We start from the raw sequence: 17,818 nt of genomic DNA, 5'->3' as shown, positions 1-17,818 counted from the left end.
CAAACTTCCGGTCATGCCCCCCCCCCCCCCCATCACTAATCCCCACCCATCCCCTTTTTCCTCTCTCACCTTATTTCCTTCCTGCCCATCATCTCCCTCAGGTGCTCCTCCCTCCTTTTCTTTCTTCCATGGCCTTCTGTCCTCTCCTCTCAGACTCCCCCTTCTCTAGCCATGTATCTCTTTCACCAATCAATTTCCCAGCTCTTTAACTCACCCCTCCCCTTCCCGGTTTCACCTATCACCTTGTGTTTCCCCCACTCCCCCCACCTTTTTGCTCCTCACCTTTTCTTCTCCAGACCTGTTGAAGGGTCTTGGCCCGAACTGTCGACTATTTTTTTCCATAGATGCTGCCTGGCCTGTGGAGTTCCTTCAGCATTTTGCTAGTGTGGCTCCTTCCATATCCTTTTTTCATCCTTTCAGAGTTGCTCCTGCACTCTCTGGGAAATACCTGCTAAAACAACCACAACTAGTGCAGAAGCTTTCAAGTTAGCAAGGAGTCTTTTACCACCTGCACACTGTTTTAGTGACCACTTGCAACTTGGAGTAACAGTGAAAAATTACATGCATCTAGCTAATAGGCAGAATAACTCAATGCAGAACTATCCTGGATAGATATCTTGTTCTATATGGATGGGTTGGGCTGATGAGCCTATTTGTAGGCCTGATAACTCTACCAACATTTAACGAGGCTATAGTGGGTGGTCCCCTTAAATTGGACTAGTCGGCAGCGGTTTGAATAATAGAGCTTGTAGCAAGGGAAACAACAGTGGGAAGGAGGGTTCCATTTTTGCAAAGAAACAAGTGGCTGGGTGAGTGTTTAACAGCAAGTGCTGGCTGAAATATTCAGATTTCAAAATGGAAGCATCGGTGTAATACTGGTGTTCTGTGCTGATCAATGTTCTGATTTTAAAGAGAAAACACGAGGAAATCTGCAGATGCTGGAAATTCAAACAACAACACACACAAAATGCTGGTAGAACACAGCAGGCCAAGCAACATCTATAGGGAGAAGCGCTGTCGACGTTTCGGGCCGAGACCCTTCGTCCTGATGAAGGGTCTCGGCCCGAAACGTCGACAGCGCTTCTCTCTATAGACGCTGCCTGGCCTGCTGTGTTCTACCAGCATTTTGTGAATGTTCTGATTTACCTATTTTGTATAATTTCTATGGAAATCACTTTTGTGCACACTAACCCCTCACCATTGGCATCTGCCATGATTTGTTGGTCAGAGGTACACCTGTGCTGTGGGCAGCAGAGCTCTGCACACATTGATAAAGCCTAAAATTTGGTTATGCTGACCCTATAGTTGCCCCTTGTTTAGAAAGCATATACATTTTGTGCAAGAATTAATCATGTAAATATGAGTTGCTGTATGACTTTGTTCATGTTATTGGTATAGCAATGATAAAAAAATTGATTTCTTAACTTTATTTTGTTTTAGTAGAATTCCAAGAATCTAGACGAAAAGGAAAGTTAAGCGTATCTAAAGGTGTAAAGCGGAAGAAAGTTGTGGCTGAAAACGTGACAAAGAAAATCCCCAAGTCACCTGTGAAAGCTTTGTTAAAATTAAGTAATCATGGACCGTGTGCAGAGGCAGCCTTGTCTGTTGATGGTGTTCCAACTGCTGCTTCACCTTTAAAAAAGGAATCCTTGCTTGACCAAAATGGAGAACTGGAGAGAGAAGGAGAAATTGGGCAAGAATGTTCAGAGGATCTAAATTTTGTTGGTGAGACAACTGAAGTCCGAGCTGGAAAATTATTGCAGAAAAAAGTTGTGGCACAACAGAATTCAGTTGAGTCCCCAAATTGGAGTGCTCACCAACTAGAAACTGATGCAACATTAAAATTGTTGGTTACAGAGAAGTCTCCTTCACTATCCTATGAGCACCCAGAGCATCCGATTCAACATCTGTCTTTACTGCGTAAACATTGGATCATTAAAGCCGAGAACAAAAGTTCCAGTACAAATGGGAGCTCTCCTTATGCAAATTCTGCATTTGATGTCTTATTGAAAGCTATGGAGCCAGAACTGAAAACTTTATCAAAGGTAAAATTTTCTGCAGCTGACTCAGAGTCGAGAAAAACAGATGTCAGTGTTGTATCTCTGGGAGTGTCAAGTGGAACATCAACAGTTTCTGCACAGAGCCTAAGTCAGCTTTCAGAATGTAAATCCAAATTTGTCACAGACCCACAGTGCTATTCAAATGTTACTCAAACTGTGCCCAAATCAGGGAATAGACAGCTGACAGGTCAGCCTGCATCTCACTTGCACTATCAGCAAACTCGACAGATTTTACATGCTAAACAAGATCAACATCATGTCTTATCTCAGAGGTTTAATGGATCACCAACACACCAGCAGAATCAAGGAAAACACCATTTCCAATCACCACACGATTTAACCATGACTTCTTCAGGTCAGACTCAGACTTCTGAAATGCCATATAGGCTGCATCAAAATCAGCTTTTGGTCAATTCAAACCAGTCAATGACAGCCTATCAACCTAACTGTGATCAAGTTGGATCTGGTTATAAGCAGATGCCATCTGTTGTCAACGCTGGGATGGACCAAGTGTCCAATATTGCGCTTAAGGACCAAAAGCCGAAAAAGCAGGGGAAGTATATTTGTGAGTACTGTAACCGAGCATGTGCAAAGCCTAGTGTTCTCCAAAAGCATATTCGCTCACATACTGGGGAAAGGCCCTACCCTTGTGTTACATGTGGGTTTTCATTTAAGACGAAAAGTAACTTGTATAAGCACAAGAAGTCCCACGCTCATGCTATCAAACTTGGTCTTGTTCTCAGATCGGAGAGCAGCAGTACATCAGTATCACAGGAATCTGACCGAGGGCTTATTCATTCAGACGTAGAGGAAAGCTGTGAAAGTGAGGCTGATTCCACATCAGAGGAAAAATATTTTGATCAAAAGCACTTTGAACAGGAAGCTGCACAAGTAGCTAACAATATGTCCTATTCAGAAGCAGCTACAGCTTTCCCTTCGAGTGTCTCATCATCCAGTAAACCAGTAACTAAAATCTCTGGTTATGACACTTATGAGTCTATGACCCTGCATGAAAGCACTGAGCCAAAAGTTACAGCTGTTTTGCCAAAAGTGGTGGTTTACCCGGTGAATATTTCTCCTGTAAGGGCTAATAGTCCACAGGTGACGGGTACAGCTCCAGAACCTGTCAATCCTCCACTGCAGGTAAATCCACAGGCTGCTAAAGTAGAGTCAACTTCAACTTGGATGTCTTGGACAAAGCAAGAGACTGGATGCAAGCAGCAGCTGGAAGTGAGTCCGCAAGAGGAAGAAAAGGCTCAGTCAGTGACTTCACATGCACAGCTTCAAAGACAGCAGGCCACAGAACAAGGGAAGCATCATTTGAGCCCTCGAAGTTTAGGGAGCACAGATTCTGGGTATTTCTCCCGTTCCGAAAGTGCAGATCAGCAGATGAGTCCCATCAGTCCCTTCATTAAGTCATTGCCCATCACTGAAGTTGATGCAAACAGGGTCAATTTTCCTTGCCCTCCTCACAGCAATCAAATTATGGCCACTGATTTACAGATGAATACAGTTTCAGTTGAAAAGCAGTTCAAATCAGCAGCTCCTGTTCATACCCAGATTGCAAGCAAAATGCTTGAAGAGCGCATTTCTAAGTTGATATCAGACAATGAAGCAGTAGTGGATGATAAGCAGCTGGATAGTGTAAAACCAAGAAGAACATCCCTTTCTAGGAGAGGAAGCATAGACTCACCAAAACCTTACACATTTAAAGACTCATTCCAGTTTGATCTACGGCCTCTTCATTCTGGAAGGAGAACAAGCTCCAGTTCTGATATTCCCAAGTCACCCTTTACACCTACTGACAAGTCAAAACAAGTGTTTCTTCTGTCTGTTCCTCCTCCATTCCCTTCTCTTGATTGTTTGCCAATTACTAGAAGTAATTCGATGCCTGCTACTCCAGCAAACTCAGCTGTACCTGCAAATACAACGTCAGCTGCACACCCACTGCGAGGGAGCCAGTCATTTGATGACAAAATTTGTGGTTCATTTAGCGATGATGTCTTTGTACCTGGAGCACAGACAACAATCCATCTTGCCTATCCACGAACCCTTGTCAGACAGACTGCAGTAGAAGACTCATCAGCCAGTGAGGGGCAGAGTTTTGCTTCCACACGTTCTATGGATGAAGGTTTCCAGAGGAGCACCGTAGCCACAGGGGTTTTGATGCCAAGAAGCAAATCATTTGAACACAACATGCGTATGCAGGAAAAAGTGAAGAAGTCACAAGGTCGTGGGTCCATGTATGAATGTGAAACATGCCGAAACAGATATAGGAAGCTGGAAAACTTCGAAAACCACAAGAAATTCTACTGCTCCGAGCTTCACGGGCCAAAGGTCAAACCAATCATCACAAAAGATTCGGAACATGAAGCAATATCTCGCAGCATGTCACCACAATTGTTACATTATAGGATTATAGGAGCAGCAGGTGTGCTCCAGCATCCACCTAAGATGCGGAAAAGGAGGAAAATTAAAAGTATTGGTGATGATGATGAGCTTTTACCTGTTTTAGGTACTGGGACAGATGCCACAAATAAAGAATCTGCATCAGATCAGTTAAGTGCTACACGTCATCACAACAATTTAGGTGGAGGCAGCCAATCCATGAATGTTAGTATGAAAAGTCTACCAGGGGAGCACCTTCAGTCAGGCAACAAGGAGCATTCCCTGGAGGATCCAGTATCTTTTAGCAATGAAATCCAAACCAAGCCATCACCCTCACCATTGCAAGAACGAGAGTTAAGTAGGGCTAACAGTGGTGTGTCTGTAATACAGCATACAAATTCACTGAGTAGGCCCTGCTCATTTGAACATTCTGAATCAGTGGATAGAAATTCTCCTGGTCCTGTGCAGGAAAAGGAAACCCATAATGAAATAATGCAGCTTTCTTTATTTGTAACTGGTAAAGAAGACGCTTGCAGTCAATCCACTTCCCAAAAGCAACCCAACCCTGGGATATCAAGGGCATCAACAAGCGAACATTCGAGATCTTCTTCTGTTGATTGCTCTTTGGTGCAGCAACTAAGATTGGTGCGCCAGCATAACATTCAGGTTCCTGAGATTTTGGTCACTGAGGAACCAGACCAGGAGCAAGATGTGCAAGGAAGTGAACAGACAGAGAAGTTTCATTGGCCTCAGAGGAGTGAGACACTATCAAATCTGCCAACAGAGAAGCTACCGCCAAAGAAGAAACGAATCCGCTTAGCTGAGATGGAGCATTCATCTGGTGAATCCAGTTTTGATTCTATGCTGTCAAGGAGTTTCAGTCAGGAGAGCAATCTGTCTTGTTCTAGTCTTTCAGCCTCTTTTGATAGGGAGGATGCTCTAAGGACTGAAAGTCCTTCCAAGCTGGAAACACTGGTTAAGTCATCTGAATTGGTTCTAGTTAGTCGTTCTAACACACTTGGTGTTCCCAATCCATATTACAGAGAAATGAGACACACTGCATCTGAACAGAATAATAGTGTATCACCATCTACAGAGGTTGCTACAGGAATTAGTAGCAAGTCATTTGATTGTGGTAGCATAGCCACATCAATATCTACATCACCAAAGGTTTCTATGGAAGTGATTTCAACAGTGGCTTCTGAATTAATAGCATCTGGCTCTGTCTCACTTATTGAAAGGAGAAGAGGTCCTCTTGTACGGCAGATGTCTTTGAGTATTAGCCCAGATATTCCTCAACCTCAGGTTTTGCCTTCCAATTTATTCCAACAAAATCTAACTCTGCAGGTAGCTGCCCTACCACAACTCAAAAGATCCTTATCAAGTAGATTATCCCCTGTATCCTTCTTAACTTCACAGCATCAGTTGTCATGTGTGACACAACTTCAACACATAGTGCAACATGATCCACAGTCATCAACTCAAGAAGTAAATATAAACAGTCAACTCCAAATTAAACCACCTTTAGTTCAAACATCTCTTGCTCAGAAATCTGAGGCATGTTCATTTACATTAGAAAGCCTAAAGGTACTACCTGCAAAAATAGGTGCAGATCAACAAAAATTGTGTCCATTTATATCTCTTCCTCCTGCAACTGAAGAAAATATATATGCTCCTAAATACCAGCTTGAACTTGTTCAAAATCAATCTAGCCAGCAATATATACTTCCTAGCATTACATCCCATCTGCCAGGCATTCCTTTATCTATTCCTCTCACTCTAGGATCAAGTGGGGTAACTTCAACTATTTCAACCAAGTCCCTGGAGATTATTTCCAATTTGTATTTGGTTCCTCCATTCCCACCTATTCACCCTGACCACATGTCCAATCAGCTACAGCCTGGAGCTTCTCTGATCATCCAGAGTGGGAAACCTACTTTTAACACTGCTGTCCATTCAACATTGCCTCAGATTCTCGTCACACAAGATCAAACAAACCAGCAAGCTTTGGTGATTTGTAAATTTGATGATCAAATGCATTCAAACACTGCCAAGGAAATGCTTTCAGGATCAAAGGACTATCTGGAAACCCAACAAAATAAAATGTCTTCTGTTTCTGAAAACTGTTATGCCATTAACGAAAGCAGAACTGCACTTGTGTCAAGTGGATCAAAGATGCCTTCTGACTGTCTACTTGCACAAGAACCTACTGGTACTAGTAAACGCATGCTGTCACCGGCAAATAGTTTAGATATTGCAATGGAAAAACATCAGAAACGGGTTAAGGATGAAAGTGGATCTGCAAGCTCTGGTAAAGTGACACCTGTGCTGTTACAAAACACCAAATCTACTGAAATTACTAAATTGAAGAAGCCTGTATTAGTGAGGCAGCACTGCACAACTGATCATGCTGAGAGCACGCTGCCTATTGAGCAAGAAAGTACTCTGAAAAATAACTCTCAAATCATAGACCTCAATAGCTCACCAGCAAAGCCTTTTCATGAGCTGTCAGTTCTTTCAGGAGAAGCTTTGGACTCTGAAGGTTCTCCCTCTTCTTCAGGGACCGTTATTCAAAAATCACCTATAATCACATTCTCTCGCTCCCTACAAGCAAGTACTACTTTGCTGAAGTCACTCAATAATACTCAGGCTGATGTATCTGCATCAAGTAATGAGCAAGTTCAACCAGCAAACAATCAAGCCCAAGTAAAAGCGAGAGCTTCCTTTCCAGTTGCAAGTACACGAGATGTACAAAGTGCAACACTTTCCTCTCTAAAGACTTCAACAAGATTTAGTTGGTGTTATCTGAAAAAGTGCAAACCATTACATACTCAGCAAGTAGACAAAAAATTGTCCGCATATTCAACTTGGCATGTCAGCCCTCATAATCCCAATCCACCGGGGCTACCAACTAAAGTTATACTTGGTCTTCTCAATCCAAAGCAGAAGATAAAAAAAATGATATACACACAAGCAAAAAACACATTGAATCAGTCTGACATATTGGTATCATCAAGCACGTGGAAAGCTGATAAATCCAAGGTATAAACAATTTTTGCTTGATCATTCTATTTTTGCTTTGCGAACAATTTGGCAGAAAAAGCTGTATGACTTGAAGGCCAGTATGGGATAAGCTTATATGTTCAAACCATCAGTTTAGAGAGGATTTGATGGAGGTATTAGTGCAATGAAAAATAACTGCTTACAATTTCCTCTTGTTAAGTATTCGAAAGGCCATTACCATTGTTTTTGGGCTTTATAATAAAATTCTAATACCTAGCCGCTCTATCCCTCTCTACGAAAACCACTTGAGACTGAAGCTTGATATCCTGTTGGACACTGAAATGAGCTTCCTAACAGCATTTCTGAGTCCTCATTCAGGTTGCCTATTTCTGCCTCCATAGTATTGCCCATCTCTAATCTGATCTCACCTCATCTGCTATTAAAACCCTCATAGGTGCCTTTATTACCAATAAACTTGCTTGTTTCAAACTGGGTTGGCCAACCTCTATTATTATGAGGTTATTCCAAACTCTGCTAATGATCAGAACCAACACTGCCCTGTTCAGTACCTAAATTGACTCCCCATCAAGCAGTTCGTTGAATAAAATTTTTCATCCTTGTTTCTAATTTCTTCTGTTTTATAGTTCCTTTCATCCTTAATCCTGTATACCTCTCTAAGGTACATGAGAGCTCCTGAGCATTGCATTATTAATCACACAATCACTAGCAGCTAAGCTTTCTATTGCCAGGTTCTCAAGTTCCCTTCATGAATCTTTGTACATCTTACTCTTCATCTATTCAAGATGCCTCTTAAAATTGACTTCTTTATACTAAATTCTTATTCTCTTCAAAGTTTTGAAAGGTGCATTTAATGTCAGAGAGATGTATACAATATCCATCCATTTTCTTCGCAACCATTCACAAAATCAGAGTGCCCCAAAAAGTGAACAATAGTTAAATGTTAGAACACTAAAGCTCCCCACCCATGTGTAAGCAGCAGCAAAGCAATGATTCCCCCCTTCCCCACCAGCAAAAAAAGCAGCCCCACTCAAGTGTGCAGCAAAGCATCAATATAGACACAGACTTGCAGTACCCCAAAGACCGTTTACCATTCATCTGGTAATTCGACATACCACAGGCTAATAAGGGAAAAAGAGGTGTCCCCCTTTCACAGTGATAGGGGAGACATAACAAGCAACTCGCTGATTTACAATGTTAAAAGTTTGTTGCATCATTTTTTTCTGAGCTCTGCCCAAAGAACTCAGATCTCTGGGCACACAGCTAGCTGCTTTCAATCTTCCGTGTACTCCCACGACACACCAGTTTCCTGCGGAGGCACCGACCTCGAGTCCGCCCGCCTCCAGAGCCATGAAGTCCTGGAACTCTGAAGGCATGCTAGTCTTCTAGGTGGCATCCTTGGTATATTGAATAGCGGCCAGTAGTGAGACCCCAAGAGTGAGTCCCATACCCACAAAGAACCGAAGGCAGCATGTAACTCCAGGTCAGGGTCTTCAAAAGAACCCTGAAAGGGAAAAATGGAGACTTAAAAGGTAGAAATAGAGCTTTTTCTGAAGATGCAAGCAAAGGAGTTGCTGTTAGGTACCATCGTCCTCCTAAACTCCTCTTGCTCTTCATCTTCCTCAGTGATGATTTCATTGTACCACATGTTTTGACTTGGTATTATGGTAATAACAGGCAGAATAAATAAGCATTTGAAAACTGAATTAGTGAATTGGTCTCCTGTGGTACAGCTCAAGGTGATTCAATCTGTTGTCTGATAGCCTTTTATTAATAACAAATTATTGAGTGAAAGAATAATATCAGAGCTAAAAATCAGCAGCAACTAAAGTCCAATTGCTTTTTCCTAAAAATTATATTTTTATTTAAATAGTATTTAGAAGTGTATTTAAAAAGATTGCTACTGGTTATTCGCTGGTTATTCACTGTTCATGTCTAATTCTGGAACATGTATACATGAGCTTTTATGTTTTAATTCTGTTCTTTTTTGAAAACCCAGGACAAGCAGCAAAGAAGTATGCAGTTGAAGGCAGTTATCTGGTAGACAAATATTCAGAAGTGGAATTGGTTTTAGCTGTACTTGTTAGGCAGTCCGGGCCTCTGGCAGAAGTGACTTCATTATTATTGTCACAAGTATGCCATCCAAGCAGATGATTCCTTATATTGAGGGAGTATCAATTACAATGACAATGTAGTGTTTCAGAGAAAGTGCAATGCAGGTATAAAAATTAGTTACTAAGTCTAAGGATAAGGTAGTTTAGGAGATCAAGAGTTAATCTTTATCATATAAGAGATACATTTAAGTCTTGTGGTAATGGGGAAGAAGATGTCCTTGAGCCAGATGGTACATGTTTTTAAGCTTTGATACCTACTTTTTGAACGAAAAGGAAGAGTGAAAGGGATCTTTCGTTATGTTGGAAGTAGGATAGGTTTGACACCACTGAAGCTGGATTACATGATTTTCAGAGCATTTTGGGTCCTTTGATCTGACATCATTGTGTCGGCTGAAAGAAAGAAGGAAAAAGCATCTGTTGTACATTTTTGACCGTTAGATGTGGCAAAGGATTTAGCAGGCAACAATTTGAGTTTACGACAAAAAAAAAAGAACTTACTGGAAGGACTTAGTGAGTCAAACAGTGGAGACTAAAGGATAGTTTTGAATCAAGACCCCCTGTATCAGGACTGGGAATGTAGAGGAAAATGCCCTGTATATAGATGTGAGAGAGGGGTGAGATGAAGACTGTTGGGTGATGGGTGGAACCGGATAGGGAGTATTAATGGCAAATGGGACCAGGTCGAGGAAAGGAGATTGTGGAAACAATGACTTGCGAGCGAGAGATGGAAACATAATAAGAAATTTACAGTTAGAGCCAGGTAGGGGAAAGTTGTTGAAGGGTAGAGGTAGAGGCTGACATGTGATAGTTGAAACCAGTTAAGGGAGGGGTAATGGACAGATGGAACCAGGTTTGTTAGGTGGGGAGAGTATGATGAGACTGCATACATAACAAGGGAGAGAGAAATGGAAAGGTGAACAAAAGGGGAAAGACCCTGGCTGGATTAGTGGGTGTGGGAAGGGGCCATAGGGAAATGGGTTACCTGAAAAATTCAGTGTTCAAACCATTGGGCTGTAGGATACTCAAGCAGAATATGAGGTGTTATTCTTCTAGTGTGAGTTTAGTCATAGTGTGCAATGGACTGGGCAGGAGAAAGACAGGTCGGAATGGGTATTGAAACGATGGCTTTGAAAATCTGACTATAGATGAAAATGTAGCTAATAGCATGCACACACTCTGACACACAGCAAAGGGATGCAGGATTGTAGGTTGTAGTCAAGTTGGTTGAAGGACAAACGTTGCAAGTTCAGAGCTCCACTATAAATAGTGCTGTGGGATCTTTAACTCTCACCTGAGAGGCCAGATGTTGATTCAGTATGATAGTACACTAATCTCTCGATGCTCATTGATGGAGAAATCCAGATAATAAACCCAATAAATCAATCCCTTCAAATCCTGAGAGAGATGTGAAAACAGAGAACATTAAGAAAGGCTACAATTGTCAGCATTCTTCTGTCTCAAAAGATGGTGGGTAGCACACAGGGTGTCAGCTTGTGGTGGTGCGGAAACAGTAATTCCCATGGTGTACCAAAGTCTTGCGTCATTGTTGGAGTGACCTCTGCAGGGTGCTATAAGTTTGGGTAGGTGATATGGAGACCTTGTACTGCCAGACAAAACCCTCTGCCCAGTCTGCCTCTCAGACTGCATTGTATATTGCAGCGCCCCAGGCCACAGCAGCGCTGCTGCGGGGACCAAAGGTGTCCCAGGCCTCCTGAAGAAGGACAAGTATAGTGGAGAGCAGACAAGCCCAACAGCCAACAGAGCAAGCTGTTATGATAAGTATAGCACACTTAAGAACAACAATGTTCCTAAAGGCACTCCGATGTTTCTCACCTCGTTAATTGTCACTGTTAGTTAACAAATCAGTAATTGTGGCATCACATAAACAGTAGAATAGTAACGGGCAAATTTGGTCTATTTTTGTCCTGATACAGAAATTATCATTATTTACATTATCATTAATTTGACAAATTTATTTTAAGTTCCAAAGTGAGGTTATTTATTATTCAGTATTTCAATTATAGCACAATACAATGAAGTGCTCTTAACTGAGGTACCCTAACCTAACTTGTCCCTTTTTTCAATTTTGCTTCATGTTACCTCCTAATTAAAATAAGCATTTGTTATTGTTACACAAGAGGTCTGCACATACTGGAAATCTTCCGCAACATATGCAAGATGCTAGAAGAACTCAACAAGTCAGGTAGCGTCTACCAAGTGCAATAAACAGTCAGTGTTTTGGTGCAAGGGCTTTCATTAGGTCTCGAAGAAAGATCTTGGCCCAAAATGTCAACTGTTCATTCCCCTTCATCGCAGCTGCCTGACTAGCTGAGTTCCTTCTGCATTTTGTGTGTGTTGACCAAGGGATTTTTATTGACTCAATACTGTAACGGCTTGCCAGAAATTCATAAAGGCATTTTGGATCATTTATCTTGATGTAATGAGATTGCTGGCCATCTCATGTTTAGTTATTGGGCCTCTCTTAAAAGCCGAATAAAGTAACCAAGGTTCGGTAAAACAAAGAATCTGGTTGTTATTCAAATGCTGATTTGTTAAAAGAGTCGTTGACCAGTCTCTAAAGCGGTTATCAGCAATTGTGGTCATTCTGGATAATAACCTGTGCAAGGAAAATGTGAAAATAAAAGACTGGGTACACAAAAAGTGTTCACCTTGAGGCTTTAAATGTAAAACCATTATAGTATCAGCGTAGATGCATGACAGATTTGATTAAGTGGATAAATACTTTGCAAGAGGGTAGTATGATTACAGTAAAATCTGTGAAAGTATTTTAGATAACTATCCAGTTCTTAAAATTCACAAATATAAACATGCAATTATTTTTGTGTCCTGTACTGTCTCATCAAAATTATATTCAGTCTGTCCATACCCACCTTACTAGTTACACAATTATCTTTAATTCCCGACATTCTTGTTTTTACCAATAATGACTTGCGTTGGATCTGAAGTTGGAGAAAGATGATCCCTATATTGTGACCTATTAACATAAAACTAGAAATGATCGAATTAATGGTTAGTTAAAATGCTGAATTCTAATCACATGATTATTGCCAACACTTGAGCATATAATCTGAATTGTCTCTTCAATGAGTATTGAGAAATTGAGTACTGTCAATCACATATGGCCCCTCAGGTGGGAGTTAAAGATGCCACAGCACTTTTTATAGTGAAACTTTCCGTCCAGCCATTGTTTATCCTTCAACCAACTTCATTACAATCATCTGTGGGATCATATGCTGTGTGTGTGGAACTTTGCTGCATGCTTTTAGCTACCTCTTTCTGTAGTACAACTATTGTCAGATTTCCAAAGCAAACTGTTGCCTGTTGTCTTTAACACATCCAGAGGTTATAAGTCTTTCTTTCTTTGTGCAAAAATTGATGTTGGTTTGAATTAATCAGAGAATGAAATACAGGGCTCCAGTGTAATTTTTGACAATATTGATAAATGAATTTTGATTTTTAAAGCACTGGCGTCAGTAGTGCCATAGAACTCTGGGACAGCTTCACTTAAACCAGACCAGGTCCAGTGTGTTAACATACAGGATAGCAAGAACTTTAAATTAATGATGTTGGGTGAGTGTGTGTGGCAGTAGTCTGCGCTCAGATGAGGCTCAAAGGAACCAGTGAACAAAAATAATTCAAAGAAATGTGCTTAAGGTATGTGTCTAAGTACAAAAATGGCACAAATATGACAACTGGATTTGAACTTATAAGTATTAGGGAAATACGATTACACGATGACCATGTCTAGAAATTAAGAATTCCAAATTAATGAGATTCAGGAGAGCTGACAAAATGGTAAAAGTGCCAGATGAGAGAACCCTAGTATTAAAAAATAATGTACGATCAGTAGTTGAGAATGATATCGACCCAAGTGAACAAATTTAATAAATATGGTTGGAAATAAGATACAATTATCTAGAAATTCAATTGTCTAATGTTATTTGACTCTGTTGTACAACTGAAAATTATTTTCTTCCCCTCCAGGGTGAAATGTGGTCATGACTATTTGCATTTAATCTCTTTGTTGTTGTAGCTTTCTGGAGAACCCTGGATTTGTACTTTTCCTTGTACTTTTATGTAAGCCTTTTCAATTAGTCTAATAATGCATTTTGCTTAACATTAAATTCAGTGTGATATTCTGGCCACTATTAAATATTAATCATTATGTTGCTTAATAGTAGCTCTTATTTCTATTTTATAATTACTGCTGAATATGTTGCTTCTTTGTTTTTGACAGACGCTCGGCAACCGAACATTTGCAATTGGTGAACTCAACAGCAAAGACAAGTTTGAAAGCCAAGTCAGTGACCCTGACAAAGAGCATGGCTCCAATGAACCCAGGCGAATTAAAATCTTCGATGGGGGGCAAGTTTACATTTAAACACTTGTTACTTATTACTTATACCGATACAAAATAAGGATTTGCGCAGCAGAATAGTAGAACTGTTCCTGTAGTTTGTGTTCTGTCTTATCTTGAAAACGGTTATGATGTTTCCTGGTCAGAGTACCACATTAGCACTTGAAGGAACTGCAGGATTTAGCATGCATATATGTCAATTAAGCACTATTTCTATTCCTGACTTTTTAGGTGTACATTTTCCTTGCCCAGTATTCAGTTATACTAAAATAATAGGCTGCAGTTGGATAGTTGCTAACATATGCGAATCTCTTGATTGCAAAGATAAAGGAAAACAGTTTGGGTAGTTTCATCAAATTCAATGAATTGCTAATTCCACAGTAGAAAAGTAAGGTCTTGAGACTGCTTGGAGGGACAAATAGTGTTTGAGCATCACTGATGTAAGAACTAAAAGACAAAAGTAGTTTCCCTTGCCAGAATAAATACCACTTGTTTCTGAGAGGTAATCAGCAAATGTAAAGCATGAGGAAGTGAAGCCAGTGTTCCGATTCACAACATTGAATGGTTTCCTATGATGATAAGATGAACTCTAGACTTCACAATCTACCTCGTTATGATCATGCAAGTTAATGTCTACCTTCACTGCACTTTCTCTGTAGCTGTTACACTTTATTCTTCATTGTGTTGTTGTTTTACCTTGTACGTCTTCAATGCTCTGCTTTTCACTGTACCTCAGTACAAGTGACAATAAAATATCAATTTCAAATCCAAAGGAATGAACTAACAGAGACGAGAAACAGAGGGATGATGTACACAAAATGCTGGAGGAATTCAGCAGGCCAGGCAGCATCTATGGAAAAGAGTAAACAGTCGAACATTTCAGGCGGAGACCCTTTCACAAACGACATTACCAACCTAATACTGACTTGGAGGAGCTGCTCTTCAGGAGTCCCATAGCCATTCTGGGAGACAACAGAGCACGTTCAATCATCCTGAACATCATCTACATCTGTCATTTTCTTTACCTCAACTTATGTTTGGGTGTTACCAAAGAGATAGCGAGGGTTTGTAAATGAACTAAATGTAAGTGCAAAAAAGATGATAGAGACTGGATTTGTCAGTTATATGGTATGTAAAGTCCTCCCATGATGACATTAGCCAGAATGAGCAGCCAGTCAGATTTATAATTATTGTGCCTTCAGTCCAATGAGTCCCTGCTGACTGTAAAGTGCCCATTTACACGAATGCCATTTTATTCTCCTGACATTTCCAACAACTCTCCCCAGATTCTCAGTTATGACTTGGGCAACTTACAGTAGCCAATTAACCTACCAATCCACAAGTCTTTGGAACATTAGGAAAGCCACACAGTCACTTGGATAAATTCTACAAACCCCACACGGGCAGCACATGAAGTCAGCATTGAATTGGAGTTGCTGGTCTGTGAGGCAGCAGCTCAGCTAGCTTTTCCACTGTACTGTTCATCATAGCTGGTTGATCTCAAGCCTTGGTTAATTACAAAGATTTTATTCTGTCAATGTCACCCAGTGTGCAAAGGCAGCTCAAATAGCAGTGCCCCAGATTTCCTGTCAGCTGCTGAGTTTTCATTTGTGGAAGTCTTTCATCCTTGTTGTGTTGCAACCTGAGTACAACTCAACTGAAATTAGTTTAATTTGGAATCATGTTTGGACTTGACAGATAGACCTCAGTATGTGCGGTTGGGAGACTGTAGGTCTGACACGGTGGTCAGCAGCACAGGAGCGCCGCAGGGAACCGTACTCTCTCCGGTCCTGTTCACCCTGTACACATCAGACTTCCAATATAACTCGGAGTCCTGCCATGTGCAGAAGTTCGCTGATGACACGGCCATAGTGGGGTGTGTCAGGAATGGACAGGAGGAGGAGTATAGGAAACTGATACAGGACTTTGTGATATGGTGCAACTCAAACTACCTGCGTCTCAATATCACCAAGACCAAGGAGATGGTGGTGGACTTTAGGAGATCTAGGCCTCATATGGAGCCAGTGATCATTAATGGAGAATGTGTGGAGCAGGTTAAGACCTACAAGTATCTGGGAGTACAGTTAGACGAGAAGCTAGACTGGACTGCCAACACAGATGCCTTGTGCAGGAAGGCACAGAGTCGACTGTACTTCCTTAGAAGGTTGGCGTCATTCAATGTCTGTAGTGAGATGCTGAAGATGTTCTATAGGTCAGTTGTGGAGAGCGCCCTCTTCTTTGTGGTGGCGTGTTGGGGAGGAAGCATTAAGAAGAGGGACGCCTCACATCTTAATAAGCTGGTAAGGAAGGCGGGCTCTGTCGTGGGCAAAGTACTGGAGAGTTTAACATCGGTAGCTGAGCGAAGGGCGCTGAGTAGGCTACGGTCAATTATGGAAAACTCTGAACATCCTCTACATAGCACCATCCAGAGACAGAGAAGCAGTTTCAGCGACAGGTTACTATCGATGCAATGCTCCTCAGACAGGATGAAGAGGTCAATACTCCCCAATGCCATTAGGCTTTACAATTCAACCGCCAGGACTTAAGAACTTTTTAAAAGCTATTATTAATGCTTTTTGAGATAGTGATTTAGATGCATATCATATTTTTTACTGAGTTAAGTATTGTATGTAATTAGTTTTGCTACAACAAGTGTATGGGACATTGGAAAAAAAGTTGAATTTCCCCATGGGGATGAATAAAGTATCTATCTATCTATCTATCTATCTAAAGGGCCTTCTTACTGTGTTCTATGTTCTGTGGTGGCTGATTGCTCCTTTGAGGATCTGCATCATGCAACATCAGGACCTTTACAAAGCATATCATTTGTGCCATCAAGCAAACCATCTTTCTCTTCAAATTGTTTTCCAAGTGAATGTACTTTTAAGTATATTGTAAGGCACTAAAGGCTACCTGTAGTATAGCTTGATGTTGAGCTGCCTCTCTGGATGGTGAATCAATTAGTCACTAAGAGTCTCATACATGCATGCATTCTTAGGAATATAGCTTTGCTGTTGAGATCATGGATGAGATAGACAAAGCTTGGTATTCAGATGACAAATAAGTAGATGCCAAAGAATTCGCCTGTGAGTAGCTAAAGAAACATTTCAATAACTCACTCAAGTCATCCTTGAATAATTTTAGCATTGACCTTGATTCTTTGGAAAGATCTTGCTAATTATTATATCTGTTGATGGCTCATCCATATTGCAGCTACTGTATATTCTGTGTGTGCAGAGGGAAATATGAATACTGACCAGAAGTACAAACAGCATGAATCACTCAGCAACATAACATCTACACTAATGATACAACCCAAAGTGATACCTTTGCTTAATGTGCCACAGACAAATTAGATTACACATTTATGCAATCAGCAATGGCATGTTCATAGAAATCAGCCAACCTATATTGTCCAGGTCAAGGGTATCAAAAAGGAGAGAACGTAGGTTAAATGTGAGAAAGAATTTTAAAGGGAATCTGAGGAGTAGATTTTTTTTTTAAACGGAGAATGTTTTACCAGAGAAAATGGTAGAATCAGGTGCAATTACAACATTAAAGTGGCCTTTAGACAGACAGGCAAAACGTAGAAGGATATTGCCCTAATGTAAGCAATGGGATTAGTGCAGAAGCTCATGGATGAAGCAAGCCAAAGGGTCTGTTTCTGTGCTGTATGATAATCTGAACAAATAGCAACAGATGTCTCATCAACAGGGACCTAAACAGGAGAAATAGCCACTTGCCATTCCTTATCTGTTAAGAATCATAATGGCAAGAAGAGAACAATGAGTGACTTAGTGCCAGAGCAGCTTAATGCATTGATGCTCAATGTGTCAGGGGTAATTTAAGGATTATGT

The 17,818-nt window shown here is 40.8% G+C and overlaps 1 protein-coding gene across 7 annotated transcripts in view; it reads left to right on the top strand.

Moving 5' to 3' along the window:
• The window catches only part of hivep1 (HIVEP zinc finger 1), a 281,993-nt gene that overhangs the window by 187,526 nt on the left and 76,649 nt on the right, over nt 1–17,818 (top strand). For 5 of the 7 annotated variants that reach the window (XM_073023908.1, XM_073023907.1, XM_073023912.1 and 2 more), the window contains 2 exons: nt 1,441–7,490; nt 13,842–13,969. In XM_073023908.1, the coding sequence (XP_072880009.1) occupies nt 1,441–7,490; nt 13,842–13,969 (6,178 nt within the window). The remainder of the gene's footprint in view (nt 1–1,440; nt 7,491–13,841; nt 13,970–17,818) is intronic. The other 2 variants (XM_073023913.1, XM_073023909.1) reach the window with 1 other exon arrangement.

This window comes from Hemitrygon akajei, chromosome 20 (genome assembly GCF_048418815.1).
Source record: "Hemitrygon akajei chromosome 20, sHemAka1.3, whole genome shotgun sequence".
NCBI lineage: Eukaryota > Metazoa > Chordata > Chondrichthyes > Myliobatiformes > Dasyatidae > Hemitrygon > Hemitrygon akajei.
The sequence above is the reverse complement of the archived record's forward strand: the minus strand, read 5'-3'. Positions and strand labels throughout refer to the sequence as shown.